Consider the following 24046-nt stretch of genomic DNA (forward strand, 5'->3'; position numbering starts at 1 on the left):
TATTCTCTGATTAAAAGCTTCACAACAACTAGATATGATTTACCTAAGAGAGCCCAAAAATAATGTAACAACATTCCTTAAGGTCTTCGGCCAAAGAAAAGGTTTTCTTTTTTTGGGGGGGGGGGGGGGGAGAGAGAGAGAGAGAGAGAGAGAGATAGAGAGTTGATTTCAAACAAGGTTTGGGGACATTTGGTTCTTATAGTTATTTAAGTAACAATCAGTGCAACTACTTAAACAAGACAGGGTCCTTAGGACTCGATAGAAAAAGCTTACCAACATGCGAAGTGCAAAACCAAATAGAGATGCGAGTCAACAAAAACAGCCTACTTCAATCATTTCCTGTCTTCATGTAAACAAACTTCCTGGTCAAGGATTATCTACCGCATTGACAATTAGCAGATCTAGGCTATATGTTTAGTCACTGAAACTTATAAAAAAAAAATGTTTAGTCACTGAAACCAAAATGCATGTTCTCTGCCCCATAAGGGAAACAAAACTAAAAACAAAATAGACCATCTCTAGTGATATTAAAAATTGTAAGCCTTTGGGCTGACTAATATCAACCACTACCACGTTTGAAATGTTCTTTAATGAACCTTTCTGCATGGGATGGGTACTTATCTCGAATGTATGCTCGAAGGCACTTTTGATAGGAGAAGTCTATCCATCCACCATCAGTTCTTACGACAAAGAGGCATCTTGAGCGTTTAAATTGTGGATGCCGATCAACCTTTATAAAGACATATTAAATAACAGGTTAGTATGTTTAGATGAGGTCAAAAGCAGATAACTATTCAATATCAAATGCAACGTTGGCAACTGTTTAGATGAGGACTAAAAAAATGATAACTATTCTTCTTGACAGAGGAAATAGAGGTAAAAAATTGACACCAATCAAAGGCAATATACACTGATCTACACAAAAACTATGTGTCGGCCAAACATCCAGCACATCCCCAGAGCAAAATGTGTGCAAGGTAAAAACCAACAAGAGACCACAAGACAGAATGTATCCATCATTTACTGTCTCTACTGGTTCATTTACAGTGAAAGAGACATAAATAAGAACAGATTAGCTGTGAGGGTTCAAAGTAAACTGAGAGATAGACCAAAGAGCCTACCTGTTGCTCAATTATTCATGTGGACTTGGGACTATCATACAGTTCATTAAAATTTTAGGACCATTTTCACTTGAATGATGTTATAACAACCCAAATTCAGTATAAAAAGGATGGTGAATGAGATTTCACATTGCCCAAAAGGGAGAAGTACTTGTGGCAGAGCTTTATAATTGTTCAACAAGCTAGGCAGCTCGTCTTTAATTGTGTTGCATCCTTATTTTGTTCAAATTCAATCTGGAACCACTTGTTCCAGAAAATTAAATAGTGATCCGGCTTCAAGTCCTCATCAAAAGATGGCTGGTGGATCTGTCAAGGTTTCAAAGCTAAACTTCATCTATGTTTGACCACTCGGTCTGGCATGACTATCTATAATGATTCCAATGAGCTTCAATTGTATCCTCAAAGAATCCTTCTGAAGTACAAGCATGGACGCATTTAGGGCTCTCCGTGGTTTGTTACGAATGTGTTGAAATTGCTAAATATACAAGTGATTTCCACAACAAAATCTGATCATAGAATTTTATAGAAATATACCGTAAACATTACAAACACAGAAAAGGTAACGTAGACTGCTTGAAATAGTATTAAAAAACCATAATTCATTTAACTATACCAGGAAAGAACCCCAAACTTGTTTGAAACCATGTTCAACAAGACTGCTTTGGCAGCCATTGATACATTATATCAAAGAGGTGCAACAGTGTGCAAACATAAGCACCTAATTCTTGGCTTCCAGCCTCTAGTGACTTTTGTGGCTAATAACTTTTGTTGCAACTTCATGTCCATGCATATGCAACTGGACACTGATGCACTAATCTGATTAAACAGAAACCTAGAGAATTACAAAAAAAAAAAAAAAAAACAAAACAAAAACAAGAATTGTTGCTTCAAAACTGTCATTGACTCATGAGCCTGTTCTCAAGGAACATACTTCTACCTCAAGCCTTTAATGGATCAGCATGAGTCTAGAGAAGTAAAAGATGGTGATCTACAAATCAAACAAGTGAAAAACTTTATTCAAAAAGTCGACTATAATTTCTCAGAGGGGGAAAAGTAATAAATGGCCATGTTAACCTTTGGAGCAGTTTGGCTGAATTGATTAGACAAGCCTGCCATTTTCACTGCCTCTTCCCCCCCACCCACCGGCCTCTTTCTTTTTAAAGAAAATTCTTGACACACAACTGAGGACAAAATACATGGATGGAACCCAAATACCAAGTTTAATATTCAATGGCTCTTGCCAGAAACCTCATATTTTTATTTTATTTTATTTTTTATAAGTAAGAGGTAAATTTTATTGAAGTGAATGAAATAGGCATAACTTATGTACCCGAGAAGTATACAGAAGAACACCTAAATACATTCTAAAAGAAATTAAAGATAAGACGTCATGAGCATTGGTTCCATTAAGCACAATGGCTGAAAACCAGAGCAATAACGTGTGTACAAAATAATTCTAAAGCTCCACCATAGCGTGCTCCCTATCTTCAAAGCACCACGCATTCCTTTCCAATCAAGTACACCACATAACGCACAACAGTATCATCTTCCACACTACCGCCACCTGGGGACAGCTATGAATGTCCTTCCAACAAACAAGTCAACCACCCTCAATGGCATTACCCAAGAAACATCAACTCTTCTAAAGATCTCATTCCACAATGTTCTTGTCACCTCACAATGTAATAATAAGTGATCCATTGATTCTCTATGTTTTTTGCACAAATAACACCAATCCATCACAATGATTCCCCTCCTCCTTAAGTTGTCCGTGGTCAGAATGTTCCCAAAAGCAGCGGTCCATACAAAAAAAGCTACTTTGGAAGGCACACAAGACCTCCAAATACTTTTCCACGGGAAAGGTATATTACCTTGTGATGCCAATATTTTGTAATAAGCCTTAACTGTGAACTTCTTGCTGCCAATGGACCTCCACTGTATCGTATCCCCCTGTGCTGTTATACTTCTTGTGGAGCATATCAATCTGAAAATTTCTGAAACAGTATGCAATTCCCAATCATGATTATCCCTATTAAACAGGACATTCCATTGGTGAGAACCATGAAAAAATAAGTAGATCCGCCACAAAGCATCCCTGTTAGCTGCAATACTATGGAGAGCTGGGAAAGCCCTTTCAAGAGCACGCTCTCCACACCAAACATCAAGCCAAAACCTGATTATGGTGCCCTCTCCAACTACAAAACAGATGTGGTTTTCAAAACACGGCCAACCCCTCCGAATAAATTTCTACAAGCCCACACCATACCCCCTCCCCCCCAAAACTACATTGGTCCTCCCCCCCCCCCCCCCCCCCCCCCCACAAAAAAAAAAGCACTTCCATGTATAAAGTCAATAACTTCCGTCTACAACAAATCCCCCTTCAAGTGGTACCTCCAAAGCCATTTCCCCAATAAAGCTTTATTAAAGGTCCTCAAGTTGCGCACTCCCAAACCTTCGAATGAGATTAGGGAGCAAACTTTATTTCACTTAACAAGATGGAATTTTGTTTCCTCTCCCATACCATCCCACAAGAAAGCCCGAAATAACTTCTCAATTCTAGTTGCCACCCCTGTATGCAGCAGAAATAGAGATAAGATATAGGTAGGAAGGTTAGATAAAGTGCTCTTAGTTAGTGTAAGTCGACCCCCTTTCGATAAATACAATTGTTTCCAACCAGCCAACCTTTTCTTTACTTTCTCAATAACCTCATCCCAAATAGCTCTTGCTTTAAAGGTTGCCCCCAACAGAAGACGCAAATATTTCATGGGCAGAGAAGACACTTTACAACCTAAGAGACTTGCCAGCTCGTTGATTCTAGGCACCAAATCCACTGCTACCATCTTAGACTTACCAAGGTTTACCTTAAGCCTTGACACGGCTTCAAAACATAACAAGAGTGCTTGTAAAGCTTGAATTTGGCCAAGGTCTGCTTCATAGAAGATTATAGTTTCATCTTCAAATAAGAGATGTGAGATTAAGATAGAGCCATTAGTACCATTACCCAACGAAAAATGGGCTAAAAAACCTCCTTTAACAGCAGCCTTCACCATCCAACCAAATGTCTCCATAATAATAACGAAGAAAAAAGGAGACAACGGATCCCCTTGCCGCATTCCATAGGAACTGTTAAAAAAACTAGCAGGGGTGCCATTAACTAGCACTGAGAAGTGAGCGGTGGTAACACAATGACGAATCTATGAAATCCACCTATCACCAAAGCCACACCTCCCAAGCAAATAAAAGAGAAATTCCCAATTCACATGGTCATATGCTTTTTCCATGTCAAGTTTACATAGAATGCCTGGTACTCCCTTCTTCAACCTATGATCCAAACACTCATTGACAATGAGAACTGAATCAAGTACTTGTATCTCCCAAATAAAAGCATTCTGAGACTTAGAAATAATTTGCTCAATTACCAAACTAAATCGATTAGCAAGAACCTTCAGTATAATCTTGTATAACACACTTACCAGGCTTATAGGGCGGAAATCCTCAACTTCCATAGCCCCCCGCTTCTTCGGTATGAGAGTAATGAATGTTGCATTAAGGCATTTCTCAAACTTTTTGAACGAGTGGAATTCAAGAAAAACCTCCATAATATTACATTTCACAAACTCCCAACAAACTTGAAAGAATCCCAACGAAAAACCTTTCGGACTCAGTGCTTCATCTTTAGACATATCACTAATGACCTTGTAAATCTCCCCTTCTTCAAAAGGTCTTTCCAACCAGCTCACGCTCTGCTGATCAATGGACTCAAAAAACAATTCATCGAGCTTCTACCTCCAACAAGTCGGCTCCACAAGAAAGTTCTCATAGTAATGTACAATATGGTTCTCTAATTTAGAAGGGAAAGAGAGCCCTTGATTACTTTAATGGAGTGCCTCAATAGCATTGTTGTGCCTATGTGAATTAGCCACTTTATGGAAAAACTTCGTGCACTTATCACCTTTTTTCAACCAAAGGACCCTGGATTTTTGTCGCCGCGAGGTCTCCTCCATCAACAATACCCTCTCCCGTTCAGTCACAACTGAACTCTTCCTCAACAAAACGTCCTCCGAAGTATCTCCCGACAATTCCCGCCCCTATAATTCCTGAAGCCCTTACATTAAGGTAGTCTTCTGGTTGTCAATGCTACCACAAAACTTCCAAATTCCACTTCTTTAAATCTTGTTTCAAAACCTTAACTTTACCTGGAAGAATGAAACTGGGAGTGCCCGTGAACTAATAAGAAGACCACCAAGAAAGAACATTCTCAACAAAACCATCAGCTACTAACCACATATTTTCAAACTTAAAATTCCGGCGTCCCCCGTGAATATCTTCACATTCAAAACAAAATAGGAAAATGATTCGAGCAAACACGGGTCAACTGCTTCTGGCACAGCTTCGGGAAGTGGGCCTCCCGCGAAGGAGAGATTAGAAACCTGTCCAGTCTCGACCAACCCCGACTATTGGACCATGTGAATGAGCCTCCAACTAGGCGGAGATCCATAGGATCCAAATAAAAAATGAACTCAGAGAACTCCTCCATGGCCAAAGAGTTGCGATGATTCCCCGATTGCTAGCTGGGAAAGCGAGTGAAATGAGTCCCCCCCCCCCCCCCCTCCTTTCAATACACCACGGCACATCCCATAAACAATATAAACCCACCAATTCCTCCTAAAGCCTTCTCTTATCTGTATCCATGTTAGGCCCATAGATGCCTACACAAGTCCACTCCCAGCCATCTACCACATTTTTTTAAAAAAATCAATGAACAAGAAAGACCTAACACACTCTTCTACCGCCTCCACCATTCTTTTATCCCACATTAAGAGAACGCCATTTGACACACCCAACGAAGCCAAATAGGACCAACCCACATACGAACACCCCCATAGACTATGAATGACTCTTCTATCAACGACCCACAATTTTGTTTCTTGAAAACACACCGCATCAACCTTCTACGTTTGCAATAAAGATTTTATATGAAGGCGCTTATTGCGATCATTGAGCCTCGCACATTCCAAGAGAGGATCTTAGATTTCATGAACAATGTTGACCCCCCTCCCTTTCGATCTATCCCTTCCGCCGCTCCCCTCCTTCATTTCATAATTAATAGAACATTTGAGCCTTTTGAGTTCCCTGTCTCTCTTTGTGGCGGACTTCAATCGACCATCTTCAATGGCAACAAGAAGGGCCCTGAACTGCTCTTCAAAACCTATACAGGAAACCCCAATGCAGGCTTGTATCTTCACAACCTTCTTGAACACCCACTCTGAAATGAATTTCTCTAAATTGGGGCTAGGAGGGAGTGTGCATATTCCCCTCCTCCTCCTCCTCTAAGCATTCCCCATCTAGCACCCCCACAGAGAGCACCTCTGTCTGCCCAACTCCATGTGACTATTTTGAGAGCCCACTCCTCTAGATTCCAATGAGATTTTGACACCATAGGTGGGGGCAGAGGCCTCCAACAAAACACCCTGTGGCTACCCAGCAGAGGAAATGAGGCAGTCGATGAGTCTCAGAGCCCCTTCTTCTAGAACTCCAATCATTTGCAGTGTAGTTGACTGGGTTGTCGTCGTAGATGCACTAGCGACCACCGTCGGACTAGTCTATGCAAGTTCGACACGTCGAGGGCTAGGGAGACGACAATATTGCTCAATCTCCCCTCTCCATGCTCTGTGAGTGCTACCGCCGGAGGCATCGCGACCGTCGGTGGTTCCACAACCTTCAGCGAGGTCACTAGAGTCTTTGCCGGCGCCGATGGGCTAGCTTCAACCAGGGCATGCGTGTGTCTTCTCCAAATAGGGCCTGACTGTTAATTGGATGAAAACCTTTGCAACGCTCCAATAGAAGGCCCAAACCACATGTCCTATGCTCCAAAATGACTAATCAATGATATAATTGGAGCCCCATTAGAACCTTATAAAGAGCAAGAACTTTCCATTTCCAAGCAATGTGGGATCTCATACACCACTTAGCCTTATCCTTATCATATGGGGTATCACAATCTACCTCCCTTAACTTCTCGACATCCTTGTCGAGCCAATCCGTTGTGGGTGACACAGCTTAAATTTCACATTTCTGTTTGGAATAGACTCTAATACCATTTATAATGCTCCAATGGAAGGCCCAAACCACACGGCCTATACTCCAAAAGGATTAGTCAATGATACAATTAGAGCCTCATTGGAATCTTACAAAAAGCAAAAACTTCTCATTCTCAAGCAATATAGGATCTAGGGGAGTTGTCCTTGCTTTGGGGACGGAACTATTATACACCAGTTTTGCATGTTCAAGAAGCAATCTTGGACCGGTTATTCTCCTAAACCAGTACTTTCGGTTTTACCGATTCCAGTCAGGTTCGATCTGGTTTTTCGGTTTTAATACTAACATATTAAGTTAATTATACCAACAGTGATACTAATACTATATAGTTATAGCAATATTAATACTAACATATTAAGTTAACTATACTATTATACATATATTAAGCTATAACTCTTTTAATATATTAATATATACTAATACTATATATTATACTATTATAGTGTTACTATTACATATAGTATATATATTATAGTGATACTAATATTATAAACTTATATGTTCTACATTATGGAATATAATAATAAATTGATACTAAATTATTACTAATACTATATCCTATGCTAATAGTGATATTAATACTAACATATTAAGTTGACTATACTATTATACATATATTATACTATAACTCTTATAATATATTAATATATACTAATACTATATATTAGACTATTATAGTGTTACTACTACATATAGTATATATATTATAGTGATATTATATTATTAAAATATATATATAAAATATTTATATAATATTAAAAATTAAATTATATGTATATTTTATAAATTGGCCCGGTCAGGTCTAGTTCGATGCTGGAATGCCAATAACCAAAACTGGATTGGGTTTAGCCAATTTTTAAAATGTAGGAACTGGTCATAAACCAAACCGGTTCAAAACCGAACCAAGCGGTCTGGTCCGGGCTAGTTCTCCAATTTTTCGGTACAAATTTTCACTCATAGTAGGATCTCATACACCACTTACCCTAATACTTATCATATAGGGTATCATAGCTTCCCCATGGGCTAAAGCCCAATGCCTGGGCCTAGCACCTTTTCCTTTCCTTTTGTCTAACCCAAATACTTCTCCTTCCGTTTAGCCTCGCTCAGCTGACCCTGGCCCTTATGATCACTGGAAACCTAAACTCCCCTCCTGTCTTCTAAATTTAAGCCATGGCGCGGGCTCAAGCCCGAGCTCGAGCCTGATTCATCCTTCTCCTTAATGCACCGAATAAGCCAGTTGACTTCATCAGTCATCTCGCCCAGCTGGCTCTTCATATCAGACAACATTTGAAGCTGGATTTCCTCTTTCATGGTTGACAACGCCCCTGCCACCCCCCTTGCATCTCTGAGCCCCCGTCGAAAGGGTAGCGCCACCTGACCTATGTAGACCTACCACTCCTAGTTTGGCAGGTTCTCGAGGCAGCTCCAAAACCCGCGGTTGTTGGAGTACCTCCCTGTACAACCGAGAGTCAAAAGTGGTTGCCGTCGTCGCTGGGGGTAACAAACGCACAGAACCACCTTCTCTTCTAGCTTCCTTCAATGCCTCTGCTAGCTTCCTCCAGCCCATTCCATCCCTATCCCCTGGAATGAAGATTAAGCTCTGGTAACCTCCCCCACCATACTCCACCAGAGCCATGTAAAAACCTCGAGAGTTAGAGCAGCACTGTGCGATGAAGCCCCTGTCCCCTTCCCGATGAGCAATATAAAACTCCTTACCTCCAACCTTCAAACACTCCTCCAAAGCTCTAGAAAACCATCAAACTATAGCTAGCCCCAAGCTCATATCTTTGACAACTTTCCAACCTTTCTCAGTTAATAGCACATAGCATCCATCCCTTAACACCTCAAACACCTTGGATTCGATTACAACACGTTTCGTAGAAGGCATTTTCCTTCCAATACAGCCAAAGCCACGCCTTCAAACGCCCACGACCACCATCGGACACCAAACATGAAACCTCATAGGTGTGCATTTTGTAGTTTGAATATCCATAAGATAGTTACAACGAAAGCATTATGAAGCTATGCATATCCTTGATTAATTTCCAATTAAGTTGGGATTGGCTCTATAGATCCTCCCCAACTAATGAGGGCCGTTCCACACGATTTGTTTCTGCCATTCTATCCAATCAATTATAAGCACAGTACAGTACAGAAAAACAATAATATTTTCTAAAATGAAAAATTCTTCAACCCAATAATTGAATAAATAAAAGCGCTTATAAAAAAAAAATTGAATAAACAAAAGCACTTATCAAAAAAAAAATTGATTAAACAAAAGCAGATCACAGAGAGTAGGAACTTTAAGAAGGGCATCTGAGAAAACCATCTGAGAATTATACTAACTGGATCGGAGAGCATCATGATCAGAATATTGTTTGACGTCCGTTACTAAATATTAGCTGGGTAGTTTTAAAAATTATATGACATATTATGCAAATTAAAGCTTACCATAATAGAATCAAGTCCACATCCAATTTTATCATCAGAATGTGGATGATAAGCAAGAAGCTTCTCTACCACAGCTTTCTCATCTTCAACTGTTAGACGTTCCCCATCTAGGTACCTAGCAATGGAAAAATCAGTCAAAAAGAGAAAAGATTTAGGGTACAAGAAAATTGCATAAACAGACTAAGCATTTAAATTCACACCACAGATTTTACAAAAGATAGAAAATTCATGTTAGGCAAAGATAATAGACAGAACAAAAGTGCCTGATGTACTGTGACCAGCATTAGTTATGTTCTCCATTATCAGTTTCCATGGCTTGACTAAGTTGACATGCATGCCTGTATGCATTTTGTTTTACCATCAACCAACTTTTCTAGACCTAAAGGTTAAGAATCTGACCAAAGCTTTATCATGCTTATCCATGGTCTTGAATATGAGAAGAAAGAAAAAGGATTGCCAAATTGGTATTTATGTATCCTTATTGGTTAGAAGGGTGTAGCTATAGGGTAAAACTACCTTAGGGCCAAGGTGCGCCATCAACCCCTATATTTTGAATAAGCTCCTTCAGTGTTCTTACTCGGACCAGGTTCTCCTTCCAATACACCCAGAACACAAGGTTTTGGGGATAAACTGCAAAGAGTTTCATGTTACACAACCCCATGTCAAAACTTCCAACACTTTGTCTAAAAGTGAGTGAGAGCCTCTATTTCGTGGTTCCAAATATAGGATAGCCTGTAATTGAAACAAGGGCAGACCAAAGAGGTCCACAATTGAATAAGATACAGAATTTTCTTGGTTTTCTTTTTTTTTTTTTTTTTTTTTGGGTGGGGGGCACAATAATTTATAAGAATCTGCCTTCTTTACGAAGGCAAAATGAAGAGATTATTTTTATCATGAAAGCCTAATGTGACCCAGTTGTACAAAGAGAATCCTTCGTGATTGCTCTGCTTTGGTGCAGGGACATATAGGTTAAGACAGCTGTACGCTTGCAATTACGCTATATGTGATGAACCTGAATAAATGGCCTACTTTTTAAAGTAATGGGGAGTGGGGAGCATGTTGTGGTACTGCCCACAGCACTTGCCTATTAGTTACTTGCCAATAAAACCAGACTCCATCATTCAACTCTATTTTGGTACTTAATGAGATGCATGAATGAACTGAACAAGGTGGTAAAAGAAACACCACAAATACATTGAAAATAAATCTGACAATATACTCGCAAGATAAAAGATAGAAGTTGTTTTCTTCTTCTCTTGTAAAAGGTCTCAAATCTCAATCCACTCTATGTTAGAAGTTCAAGTGCTTTGGTATCAAGTCCAAGAAAGTTAAGACTTCAAGTTTATATAACATCTATATTCCTCGGTAGATTATACTAATATACATGTATATATGTATGACTAGGGATGAAGTTACACCGTAAGTAAATTTTCGTTAATGTCATTAGCGAAGCTTCCATCAAGCCTACCGTGAAATTCCACATTTTTTAGGTGCCCGTCATGTTTGTATCAGGATGAATAGAGATTACAACCATCAAATTGCTCAACTGTTCAAAAATTTTGGATTTTTTATGTACTTTGAACAACACTGAATCCATGAACCGATATATATGAAATTTAGTGTGATCTATAAACATGAAGAGAAACGTGTGATCTAACAATGGGATGGACACAACATTAATCTAATGCAAAGGTGACGCACTTTTAACAAAAGTTAGGCCCAGCGGAACTCAACCTAACCATATGCATATTTTTATGCGTGCGCGTGCTCGTGTAAAGACCATCAGAACAGTCCTTTCAATTTAGTTTACAAGATCATGCCTGACAACTCAGCAAGCAAGTTTACTAGAGACTCTCTTCCAGTACCAAGGCAAGTACAAGTCCAAGTTCTGCCCCTACCCAAATACAATGAGAATTAGTCATACAAAGTTTAAACGAAAAGTAGAAAGGAAAATAGCAGCATAACCTCAAGGCTTCGTTTACCAGCCGTGACGCAGGATATAACATAAAACAAAATACAAAACTTGAAGCCCATATCACTAATCACTTATCTCAATGCTAAGCAACGAAATCGAAGTCAAGTAAATTATTGGACAGTATCATTTTCTAACTTGGCAGAAGCCTTAATTTCATTCCTTCCCCGACATTTGTCAACAACATTACCGAAGTTCTACGAGTATCTGCGGACGAGAGAGACAAACCTGTTGGAGTGCAGAATCTCTTTGGTGAGCAAAGTGATGGGCACGATGTCTTTGAGAATCTCGACCTCTTTATCTTTCCATTTGCGGTAGTCAGGGTCGTCCCAACGAGGGTACTTGGGAGGGTCTCCAGCGCTCCAAGCTGGGGTTGATTTGTCCGTAGAGGATAAACTATCGTCGGCCCGACTCGGCTCGGCGGAGGTGCACCAGGGACGGCGCGGCGTCGAGAAGAAACCAGCGGCGGCCCTGTACTGGTGGTGGTGGAGTCGGAGGCGAAAGAGTGGAAGGCCTCTGAGAAGCAGAGGAGCGGCCATGGAGATGGGAGTGGGATTAGGATTGGAGAAGCTCGTTATCGACCATAGTAGTCATAGTGAGCGACGCACTTTGTCTGGAGATCCGGGGCGGACGTAGGACCGATAAGAGATGAGTATTAGCGAAGCGCCGTCGTTTTAAATTCCCAAGCTGTTTATTATACTTTATTTTATTTTATATGTATCAAAACAAAATTCATTCGTAAAAAACATTACAAACATTTATTAAGCCATTCAGCTTGAAAAATAAAGTCTAAAATACAATCCTAATACATTATTAAACTCTCAACATTACAAGCATATCGGAAGAGCCTATGAGCTGCCTCATTGCCTAATCAATAGACATGTTGAATGGAACATTCTTTAAAAAGCAATGACCCCTTTTTGGTTTACATGAGCAGGTTCTCAAACAATGCATCAGATTTAGTTTCTTCATGCATTTCATTCACCATCAATAAACAATCATTTTCAACTATTAACTTGCTTATGCCCATATTATAACAAAGTTGAAGGCCTCAAAAAATAGCAAGCAATTCAATAGATTCAGGGTTAGCCACTTCAGTTTCAATCTTACTAGCTGCTACTAGTATATCACCTCTCTCATCTATGAGTATAAGACCAACTCCTGATATATGAAGGTCACTAAATATGGCACCATCTACATTTAACTTCAGATATCCAGGGGGGCTTTGAGTTGAAGTATTCCTTAGTCTTTGAGTTTGGCAAGGCCTTAATATTAGCAAACATTATTTGTAAAGATAATGCATGCTCAATAACATTCCTTGGCTCCATACACTCTCTATCATGAACCATTTTATTCATTCTAAGCCAAAAATTCCAAGCAATTAAGAAAAAGATTGTTAAATCTTCAACCTTGCCACCTTCTTTCACTTTCATTGCAGCATCCATAAGAGACAGATTTGGCTCCATATTTCCCATCATAGACAAATATCTACTCCAATACTCCTTTATTGTAGAACAATACAAGAGGGCATGTGGCAGATCTTTTAACCCTGCTTTACAAAAACAGCATACCTCTTCAGTAGGTATTTTCCTCTTACTTAAGTTGAGTTGGGTAAGGAGACCCTCTTTGCAAGCTCTCCATGCAAACACTTTTACTTTGTTAGGCACCTTCATTTTCCATATGCTCTTCCATAGAGCTTGTTGTCTACTAGCATTAGAACTTTCTATTGGGAATCTGTTGGACTTTTCTCTAATAAATCTATATGCAATTCGCACACTAAATTTATTATTTTTCTCATATGGCCACATCCACTTATCAAGTTGCTCACAAGGATAGATAATAATTTTCAAAATATTTGATGCTATATTTGGATAAAGTAGAGCTTATTTTATCCACCTGCCATCATTAAGTGTTCTCATTCAATGATACTATCAACATTACCATCCCTTTGCTCTTCCTAATAATTATATCTTCCAAATCTAAGGCTTGATGCCCAGAGATGCAACTGTCTCTCCATATTTTAGCTCTCTTTCCATCCCCAATCCTCCATTTGCTCTCTTGAATCAGCCACTTCTTAGCTTCCCAAAGTCCTCTCCAAGTATATGATGGATTATGCCCTAGCCCAGCATCAAGAAATTGGCCTTTTGTAAAATATCTAGCTTTATAGAGTCTATGCAGCATAGTGTTCTCCTTTAGCAAGATTCTCCATCCTTGTTTAGCTAAGAAAGCTAGATTGAATGTCCTCAAATACTTGAAACCTAGGCCACATTTAAATTTTGGTTCACACATTTTTTTCCAACTGATCCAGTCAATTTTCCTCTCACTCTTTTTCTAACCCCAGCAAAATCGAGCCATCATAGATTCCATATATGAACACAAACTACCAAGTAGTAGAAAGCAACTCATGGCATATGTGAGAATAGAAAGAGTTACAACTTTGATTACCAATTCCTTTCCATCTTGGCAAAGAAGTTGTTCTTTCTAACTTTGAAGTTTACGCCAAACTTTATGTTTAATGTATGAAAAGGCCTATACTTTTGATTTCCCTACAATAGGAGGCAACCCTAAATACTTCTCATATTGTTGAACACTTATAACCAGCCCCCTCCAAAACATCTGAAGAATGTCCCCTTGCACCTTAGATTTCACATTCTTACTAAATAGTATAGAGGTTTTGTGCATATGGATCTTCTGGCCATAGGCCTTCTTATATTTATTGAGCAACACTTGAAGATGTTTGTTTGTCTGAAGGTTTGCTTTGCAAAATACAATCATGTCATCTGCAAAGAGTAGATGATCTATAATAGGAGCCCCTCTGCATATCTTGATACCCGACACTTTATGATCTCTCTCAACTGTTTTCAGTAAAGATATAAACCCCTCAATGCATAAAAGGAATAGATAAGGGGATGGAGGATCCCTTTGTCATAGCCCTCTACTAAAAATAATAGGCCTTATTGGATTTCCATTAATCAACACAGGAATAATATACATAACATGATCATATTTATCAAGCTGTTTATTATATTTATTATTATTATTATAAAAAGAATAATTCAACTTACTATCCCACACACTACACACCACATATCTTTTAATTTTTTTTTCCTTTTTTCCATAACAATTATGTTGTATATAAATAATAGTAGAACAACTCAATTAATTTAGTAAGAATAACATAGAATAAAATTTAAAAAATGTAAGGGATATAGTGTGGGATAATGAGTAGCATCACTCTAAGGGTATAATCAGTTTAGTTTGATCTGGTTTTAGACATATTTTAGAACTAAATCGGTATACATCAGCTTTGAGATTTGAAAATTTGATACCGCACCGGTTACAACCTTAAACTAATACTTCCGGTTTTACTGATTCCAATATGAATTTTTTCAATATATTTTATATATATGTATATATATGTTATAGTAAATAATAATATATAATATATTGTAGTATATTATAGTATATAGTGATATTGTGTTAGTATAACTATTAATATTATAGATTATAGTGAGAATATATATTTATTTATATAGGATTTTAACATTTAATGTTATTTTAATTAGTAATTTAGAATATAATATAAGATTATTTTATATATAATTATATATAAAAAGAATATATAATATAAAAAATCATGTAAAAAATATTTATATAATATTAAATCTTAAAATATATATTTATATGAACCAGTCCGGGTCTGGTTCGATCCAATGTTAAAAAAAGAAAAACTGAAATTGGATTGATTTTGACTGATTTTGAAAAAAATGGAATCAGTACCGGACCGGTTGGATCTGGGTTACCAGTTCACCACTTCTTTTTTACCCATACGTCCCTTTTACAAAACAATTATTCTAGGGACAATAGGCCCTTGCAAATGGTAGGCAATTGGCTGACGTGGTATTATGCCACGTCAGCTGTTATATTAAAAGAAAAGGAAAAAAAATAAGAAGAAGAAATGCGAGAAAGATGAAATGTGGGTTTGGCTTGGCTTGTTCTTCAAGTTTCTATGAAATACCGATTATGGTCTTAGCTGCACTTGCAATTGTGTGATCTGAGCTTTGGCTTATTCATATTATGCGTGGTCGTCTTCTTCGTTCGTGTAGTTTATGTTGTGCCTTGAAATAAAGTGGAAAAAACTGGGTCTTTGCATCGCAGTCTTTGTCGTTGTCGTCTGTAAGCAAACTGGTAAGAGTTTCGTGTGGGTCTTCTTCCTCTTCGTGTGGGTCTTCTCTAGCGTGTGAGTGTTTGTGATATATATTAATGGAAAAAGAGATATGATTAGATTTAAACTTAGTCTTTTACACATATCATTTTTACTGAAAACTCTAATTTTTTAAATATCTTTAGATCTTTGCATCGCAGTCTCATTTTTATTGAGTTTGCAGTCCAACAGCGGCTCTTAGGTTCTCTTCCATGCTTTTTTCATGTACCAGTTGCCTCCCTCCTTTTCTCTATGCTTGAAGCTCTGTTCATCCCACTCCACTGCCTGTGCCACCGAGTTCAACCTACATGAATAGTTAAAGAAATTCCGTAAGTCTTAGCAACACAAGCAAATGTAAATTCCAACATAAAGAGATTACATTTGTTGGTCTAAACTTTAAAAAATGACTATTTCTTTTAAAAATTGTAGTCATCTTAGTTCAATTCTCAGGCCAATGGAAGGATGTTTGTAGAACAATTCATTCACCTGATTTCTTAAATATTCAGATTAGAGAGCCTCTTAAAGTGTCCACTCATTATTAATAAATCATTTTGCATCTTCAATTGTACAAGTACAAACATAGGATTTGCATCCAAATCCAATAGAACATACATCATAACTTGATGAAACATACAACTAGAAATCTACACAGAAACGACCTTATGAGCTTTGGATTGAGAGAAGAAATTAACATTCTCTATAGAGCATGCAGAAGAGGTAAATGCTTTACAATACTAATTTTGAGTTGATAATATTCAAGAAAATAAAACTAGAAATCTAATGTTCAGTTATATCCAATGAAGTTCTCACCGTAGCTTCCCCCTCCCCCCCCCCCCCCCAAAAAAAAGATGTACAGTATTAGAAAAATCTAATTTTACTTTTTCATGAAACGAGAAAAAAAAAATGGAAACTTCATTGGGCCCTCATAAAATGGGTGATGTTGGATGACTATCTCAAAGGTAAGCATTCCACAAATGTCAAATGAAACAAAGAAATAATGTTTCCAAATATGCTCTTATCGCATTTGTTTTTCTTTTAGTTGCCATTGTGGGTTCTACTACCACCAATATTGTTGCTACAACTGTTTTGAAAAAGCTTAAGTGCTTAACCAAGTCACTTTGCATATACCAATCTCCAAACCACATATGGAGCATTATAATTTCCAAAGTAGCATGAGCAATTCATGTCAACTTGATTTTTATTTGTTTGATAGATGACATAACTGTCAACTTTTTATTATATTTTAAGAAAAGCACTCTTTTTGAAAGTTGCAATTTCATTGGCTTGCATGATAGAATTAGTTTGCCTTGGCCATATGTGCACATAGGAAAAAGTTAATTGGAAAAGCATCCATGTTAGTTAGTGTGCCTCCAATAGAATAGGGATACATTTTGTGAGGACTAAACCAACCCTTTACTTTTTTTTGGTTATCATTTGTTCGCTATAGGATTTGTCCATCTAGATATGGTTTTTCTCTACAAGCGTTACTATTGCAAGTCCCCTCATCATTATCAACATGTACCTATGCTAAAGTTTCATCTTTTCTTATTACATGTGACAGGGTGCTACCCGCATCATGCGGGGCGGGTGCACCCCTTCCCCGCACCCCGCCCCCGCATGATGCGGGGGATGAATATTTCATCCGCACCCCGCCCCCGTGAGGCAGGGGCGGGCCCCCCTGCTCCGGTGCCGGGGGGGCGGGGCGAACACCCCATCCCCCCGCCCACCGCCTACTTCAAGAATCCCACATTTCAATGGGCTTAAAAAAATTTGTGTCTAAAAATATTATTTTTAGACCCAAATTATTATATAATTAAATCTTAAATTAAAATTTATATATAATAATAATAATTTAAAAACTAATAACATAAAAATTATGTTACTAATTTTTAAATTTGCTAAACTTGTTCGCAAAAATCATAAGAGAGTGAGACTTGTTCATCACAAGCTTGCATATGCCATGGGCACCCTAGGCCTCATTTATATAGAACTCTAAGGCCATACAAGAGTCTTACTTGAGCAATGTGGGACTCAGTGATTCTTGTGAACAAATTTAACAAATTATAATATATTATATATATACAATTTGTAAAATAAAAATATATATTTATAAATATAAAATATATATATTTATAAATATAAATATAAAATGGGGGCGGCGTTAAGCCCTGCCCGCCCCCCACCCCCGCTTAGTGTTTTTCATGCGGGGCGGGGTCCCCCGCCCTGGCATGTGCGATGCGGGGTACCCCGTTCGCCCATGCGGAGGCGGGGCGGACGGGGGCGGGGTAGAGAGGGGCGGGCCCCCGCTGCCCACCCCTAATGTGACTGACACATGGCTTATATATGCATGTACAAAGCCCGAGTCATCCCCATGTGATTTTTATTTTGTCTCTTAAACTAGTTGAATAGAAATTACATAATTATATATTATTACCACTAGGGTTTAAAAAGAAATGTGCTACATATAGCCTTCAATTGGATGTTATATTTTAAATTCTTTATAATTGAATTTTGATGAAAGAAAAAAAAAGCTGCAAGTAATCTTTTCCTACTGAAATCTTAGTTGATCTCAATAGAAACTTGTGTGACCAAAGAGATGATGCATTTGTTGTTCAAGCCAAGAACAATATATGGTTGGTACCTATTTAGGACTTCTTTGTCAGACTACACTAAGTTCAAGTTGAGTCAGTACAGAGAAAAATAACTTCAAGAATCAATTTGATCTCCTCTTGCACAGTGATGTTGGAATCAGCTTCATTCTCATTGTAAATTTCTCTCAAAGGAACCTCCCTTGTATCCATTGAGGAAGCTTGCTCCTGCATTTATCCACTTGTCACTGGTATGATAGACATTATAATTATGATTGTCTACATTAAATAATTAGTTTAAAAGTAAATTAAATGTTTGAATTGTTACATAAAGTTTAAAAAAGCTACTATTTTTCAAACGTGTTGAATTCTCTAAACTATCTTACTCCTATAAAAAAGGTTATATAATTTTTTTTTGATGCACTTTGTCAACATGGGAAAAGGAGAAGAAAACTCATCTCTCTCAACACCATCTAGTTCAAATCCCCAACCGTGGTATGTTATATGATTTTTAATATCTGTTAGGATAAATCAACCTTGTACTTGCAATTATCATTATTATTTTTATGTTAGGACATCCCAACAACTACTCCAAACTTTTCAAATTACATGCACGATTAACATTCAGATGGTGATGCAACTTCATTTTTCTTTCCATTTTTTTGGGAGTTTAACTGTTTTTACTTTTAGTATAATGCTAGTTACCCATTTCAATATGGAATGGGACCTCTGGCTCCTTTCATGGCTACAATCTCTGGAACGACTACATGATTTGGTAAAGAGGATACACTCGAGTGTAAGGAAATTGAAGCGCCATGTTCTTCCTCTAGAGTTCATGAACAAGGTGAAGAGAATAGGCCAAATTCACAGGATATTGACGATGGCATTGCCGAGACACCTTAGTTAGACCAAATAAATGGTGGTAATATGATTGATGAGCCAAAAACGAGGATGAAGTTAGGTTCTTTGGAGGAATTAATGAGCTATTATAAGCTATATGCTAAGAAATATGAGTTTGGATCCATGACACAAAGAAATGAGAAGGATGACGATAGAAGTGTCAGATATGTCACCCTTAGTTGTTCCCTTAAGGAAAAGGTTTGGAATAGGATGATGAATGTCGCCAAACCACGCCCGACGGAAAAGACTGACTGTAAGGCAATGATTAATGCCTTAAAAGTTTGGAGAATGATATGATTGACCATAGTTCATAATACCTATAATCACGAATTGAGTCCACAAAAATCTCGGTTCTTTCGATGTAATCACGAAGTTAATAAGGCCATAAAAAGAGTACTAGATACTAACGACCTGGCTGGCATCCGAATGAGCAAGAGTTTTGGATCTCTTGTTGTTGGTGCGAGAGGATTTGAAAACCTTACATTTTTGTTTTAAATAATTGTCGTAATTACATCGATAAGACAAGACATTTACGACTTGGAGCAGGTGGTGCTGGAGTGCTTCAAGACTATTTTTCTAGGATGTAGTAGAAGAATTTTAGATTCTTTGCCTTGATTGATTTAGATGATAATAGAAGTTTAAAAAATGTCTTTTGGGAAGATCCTTGCAATAGAATAGCTTATCAAGATTTTGGTGATATAGTAACATTTGACACTAAGTGTCTGATGAATAGATATGGGGTGCCCTTTGTACCCTTTGTTGATGTAAACCATCATAGCCAATCGATTCACTTGAGAGTATGGTTAATTTTCAGTGACGATACAGAGACTGTAATATGGATATTTTAGACCTGATTGCAGTGTATGGATAGTATAGCCCTACCAGCTATTACTAATGGACAAAGTAATGAAAAATACAATTGCTATTGTATTTTCAAAAAGCCGACATAGATTTTGCCTGTGGCATATACAGAAAAAGGTTTCCAAGAAGCTTGGCTCCCATTGTGCCTACAAAAGTGGTGTGAAAACTCAGTTGATGAAATGTGTGTATGACACTCAAACTAATGAAGAATTTGAGAAATCGTGAGAAGAGTTAATTAGCAGGTACACCTTGCAAGAGAATATTTGGTTGCAAAGTTTGTACTTTGAGTACACGCATTGGGTACAGGTATTCCTAAAGGAGTATTTTTGGTCTAGCATGAATAAAACTCAATGGACAAACTTGAAGGAGTTTGTCGACCAGTTTAACAATACTTTGAGTAAGAAAATCGAGAATGAAATCAACTCGAACTTCCACTCATTTAGCATTACAATTCCATGTATATCAAGATTTTCAATCGAAAAGAGATTTCGAGAGTTGTACACGAACACAAAATTCAAGGAAGTTCAACAGCAAGTTATGAGTGTACTCGATACGGATCCATCTTTACTTAGATGGGATGGTGAGAAGAAGACTTATCTGGTAGAAGATGAAGTTCCTGTTGAGGAGTTCACTAAATATGTTACATATTGTTTGGACTTTAATGAGGAAGACTGAGATGCTCAGTGTTCATGTGAGTTATTTCAGATGAGAGGGATACTGTGTAGGCATGTCTTGGTCATATTCAAATGTAACAGAATAAAATATTTGCCAAATAGATACATTTTAGATCAATAGAAGAAGGATATCAAATGGAGATACACGTTAATTCACAGTACCTATGACACAAGGTATTAGTGGGAAGATACCAACAGATATTCAACTCTATTGAATATATGTTATCGGATGATTACTCATGCAATGGGTTCAAAAGAGCATACTGAAGATGCAACTAAAAAGTTATATACAATGATTGACTTATATCGTGACAATTAAGAACCCTCATCAATGGCCCAAACGGGTTCCAATGTTAGTTGTATGACAAATGACACAACTATAGTTGGAAAATTGCAGCAAGTATTTAGTCCACGAGTTGTATGAGGAAAATGTAGACCCTCATCTCCGAGGAGAGCTTCCAAGATGGAGCAAGACATGTGGAAAGTTAAAGCAAGGATGAGAAAGCACCTATAAAAGGAAAACGTAAAGATGTTTGATATTTTTAATAAGGAGAATATTTGCCATATACATGTTTATTTGAGTTGATTTATTTATGCAAATGTTGTGATGACATAGAGTTTTTACTTGTTACTTGATTATTAGTGAGATTGAGGAGATACGCCAGCTCAGGACACATGTACGAATTTATTTGAGCCATCAGAGATGGATCTTTCCAATGTTGGAAACGTGTAGGTATAAATATTTTTGTTTTGAATTGCTGCCTTATATGAATAATTATGTGCATATATATATACGTTAGACTTATATTAGCCATATTTTTGTTATCTATCACTAGACTGTTCCAAGCAGCTCAGCTTTTGACATTAGTAGAACCCAAAATATGGTTGGGAGTCAAGAAAGTGCAATATTTCTAAACTTTTGATATTTTAATAGTCATATTGATATCACATTAATATTTGCATTTTATTATTTACAGATGCGACTTGGGTTGGATAACCTGTGCAACTTGGGTTGGATGGATCACAACCGGTGCAATGATATAGTTGAATTTTAATTTCTACAAATATTTTTGGAAGAAACTTTATATATTTTGGTTCAATTTTGTGGTATGTGCATGAGAATTGTCTATTAGATATGACTTCTCATTAAATATTCTTAATTTAGCAAGATGCAGGAGTATAGTGTGTGGAGGTTGTACTGCTTATTTTTGTTGAAAGATTGGAACAAAAAGCTTGGCAACATCTGGTTTATGTAATTATTTTTGGAAGAAAGCTTGGCAGGTGATAGGTTTTGTAATTATTTTTGTAAGAAGAACGCTTATAAGTGATGGTTTTTGTAATTAGTTTTGTAAGAAAGCATGGCAAGTGATAGTTTTTGTAATTATTTTTGTAAGAAGAAAGCTTGCAAGTGATAGTTTTAGTAATTATTTTTGTAAGAATAAAACTTGGCAAGTGATAGTATTTCTTTTTATTTTTGGAAAAAGAAAGCTTGGCAGGAGTATATTCCTATTGATAGTTTTTGTAATTATTTTTGGAAGAAACAAGCTTGGAAGATGTTTTGGATTGAGATGAAAAGTAGTAAACTGTAAAATTGTTTTGTATCCATTGTTTTTACCTAGTTACTTGATTCAAGTATTATATATTTCTAGATTCCACATTAAGCACTTACACTCAATGGTCAATATATTTTCATTGTCCCCTTCAAGCCCTCAATGGTCAGTATACCTTCATTATTCCTTGTATGAAATAGCCTTTTCAATTCAAAGATCTGAACTTCTTCCATTGTTAAGGTCATCGAGAAGCATGATGCATACTTGATTATAAAGCAACCCCATCAATCTTGCAATGCCAAAAGCCAAAAAACTAAAGCTAATCATAACTTATAACACTTAATTATACAAATCAATTCTCTAAATAACTTAGAACACTTAAACTATAAATTATGACTAAGATGTAACACAACCACTACCAAGTCACCAATTAAAAACAAACAACTACAAAACCCCAATACACCCGGGGTAGCGTGCGTGAACACCTTAGGACAGCTTTTCTCTAAAGAAGTACCAATTCCTTTTTTCGAACCTCCTCATTTCTACTAGATAGCACCATTTCTCTCTTCTCAATCTCATATGTTATCTTACGGAGCTCAATCTCCCTCTTTTCGACATCCCTAAGTCTCTTTTCTATCTCTTCCTCATTCCTCAATAGTTCATTTTTTTATTTTTTGTAGATCTGGCTCTATGTATTGATTACTATCTACTCACTTGAAATACTTGCAGTATGGTAATTCCTAATGTTTGCACACATATATAAAAAATGTTAGATGGGTTATTTCAGACCTGTAGTTATCTTTGAACACCCTAAGAAGGGTCGTTCTGGATTTCTTTTTGTATTTGAATATTTCAATGTAGATTCAACCTCATAGAAGTTCAATGATTATACCAAAGTACGTTTGACAAAGGATGAAGAAGATAACAATGATGACGACATTCTAACGTGAACCAAAATCACAATGGAAAGGCACATATATCAGTGGTTTATACAACAAGCACCTCCCTTAGATAATTTTACAACTAGGATAGCATTAAAATAAAACAATCATTTTGGAAAATATCGTATTATCCAGCTTACAGTTGGGATCTATAATATATATAAGTTTGTAAAACTTTCTTAATACTGCCACAAAATTCTGAGCAAAAAGTATCACAGTTAGTGAGCATTAAAAAATATCACTACACATTATAAATAACAATTAGTGAGCACTAACAAGTTTCACAACACTGTGTAAATAACTTGTTGTTCATTGAAGATCCACATCGTAGCTAGAAATTCTATATCTTCTAATCATAAAAAATGTCATATACTCAATTGAAAGAAAAAGGTCCTTAAACTACCAAAAATAAGGTCCCCAAGTTAAGGACCTATGAAAAGGTTATTTCGCAGGGATCCATCCAAAATCTTGATGGAAAGACTTACTTGGCATGCCATATATCAAAAGCAAAAAATAAAAACAAAACTAAAAAAATAAATAGGTAAAAAAAAAAAAAAACTTGAGAGGGAATTTTTGCCCTTCCTCCACCGGGGAAGGGGAAGCGGAGGGTTCCATTTTCCCTTGCTATGTATATTATTTTTACTTTTGATATTGCATCACACATGAACATAGAACTCTATGTTTT

The 24046-nt window shown here is 37.1% G+C and overlaps 1 protein-coding gene across 1 annotated transcript; it reads right to left on the minus strand.

The window, feature by feature from the left end:
• Window positions 1-297: 297 nt before the first annotated feature.
• Window positions 298-12305, minus strand: LOC122298368 (protein DCL homolog, chloroplastic). Its single transcript, XM_043108091.1, has 3 exons — window positions 11872-12305; window positions 9672-9786; window positions 298-730 (listed from the first exon to the last, which is right to left on the minus strand). Exons 1-3 carry the CDS (start codon window positions 12180-12182, stop codon window positions 560-562), a joined length of 597 nt encoding a protein of 198 aa, XP_042964025.1. The 5' UTR covers window positions 12183-12305; the 3' UTR covers window positions 298-559.
• Window positions 12306-24046: the final 11741 nt, after the last annotated feature.

The sequence above is a fragment of the Carya illinoinensis genome, chromosome 16, assembly GCF_018687715.1.
Source record: "Carya illinoinensis cultivar Pawnee chromosome 16, C.illinoinensisPawnee_v1, whole genome shotgun sequence".
Lineage (NCBI taxonomy): Eukaryota > Viridiplantae > Streptophyta > Magnoliopsida > Fagales > Juglandaceae > Carya > Carya illinoinensis.

What these genes read in the sequence shown, in the direction of transcription:
- LOC122298368 (XM_043108091.1), bottom strand. Translation starts at nt 12,182, where the DNA reads ATGGCCGCTCCTCTGCTTCTCAGAGGCCTTCCACTCTTTCGCCTCCGA. An exon ending in GAGATTCTGCACTCCAACAG is followed by an intron (nt 9,787 to 11,871) that starts GTTTGTCTCTCT and finishes TTCCATTGCTAG; the next exon opens with GTACCTAGATGGGGAACGTC. An exon ending in GTGGACTTGATTCTATTATG is followed by an intron (nt 731 to 9,671) that starts GTAAGCTTTAAT and finishes GTCTTTATAAAG; the next exon opens with GTTGATCGGCATCCACAATT.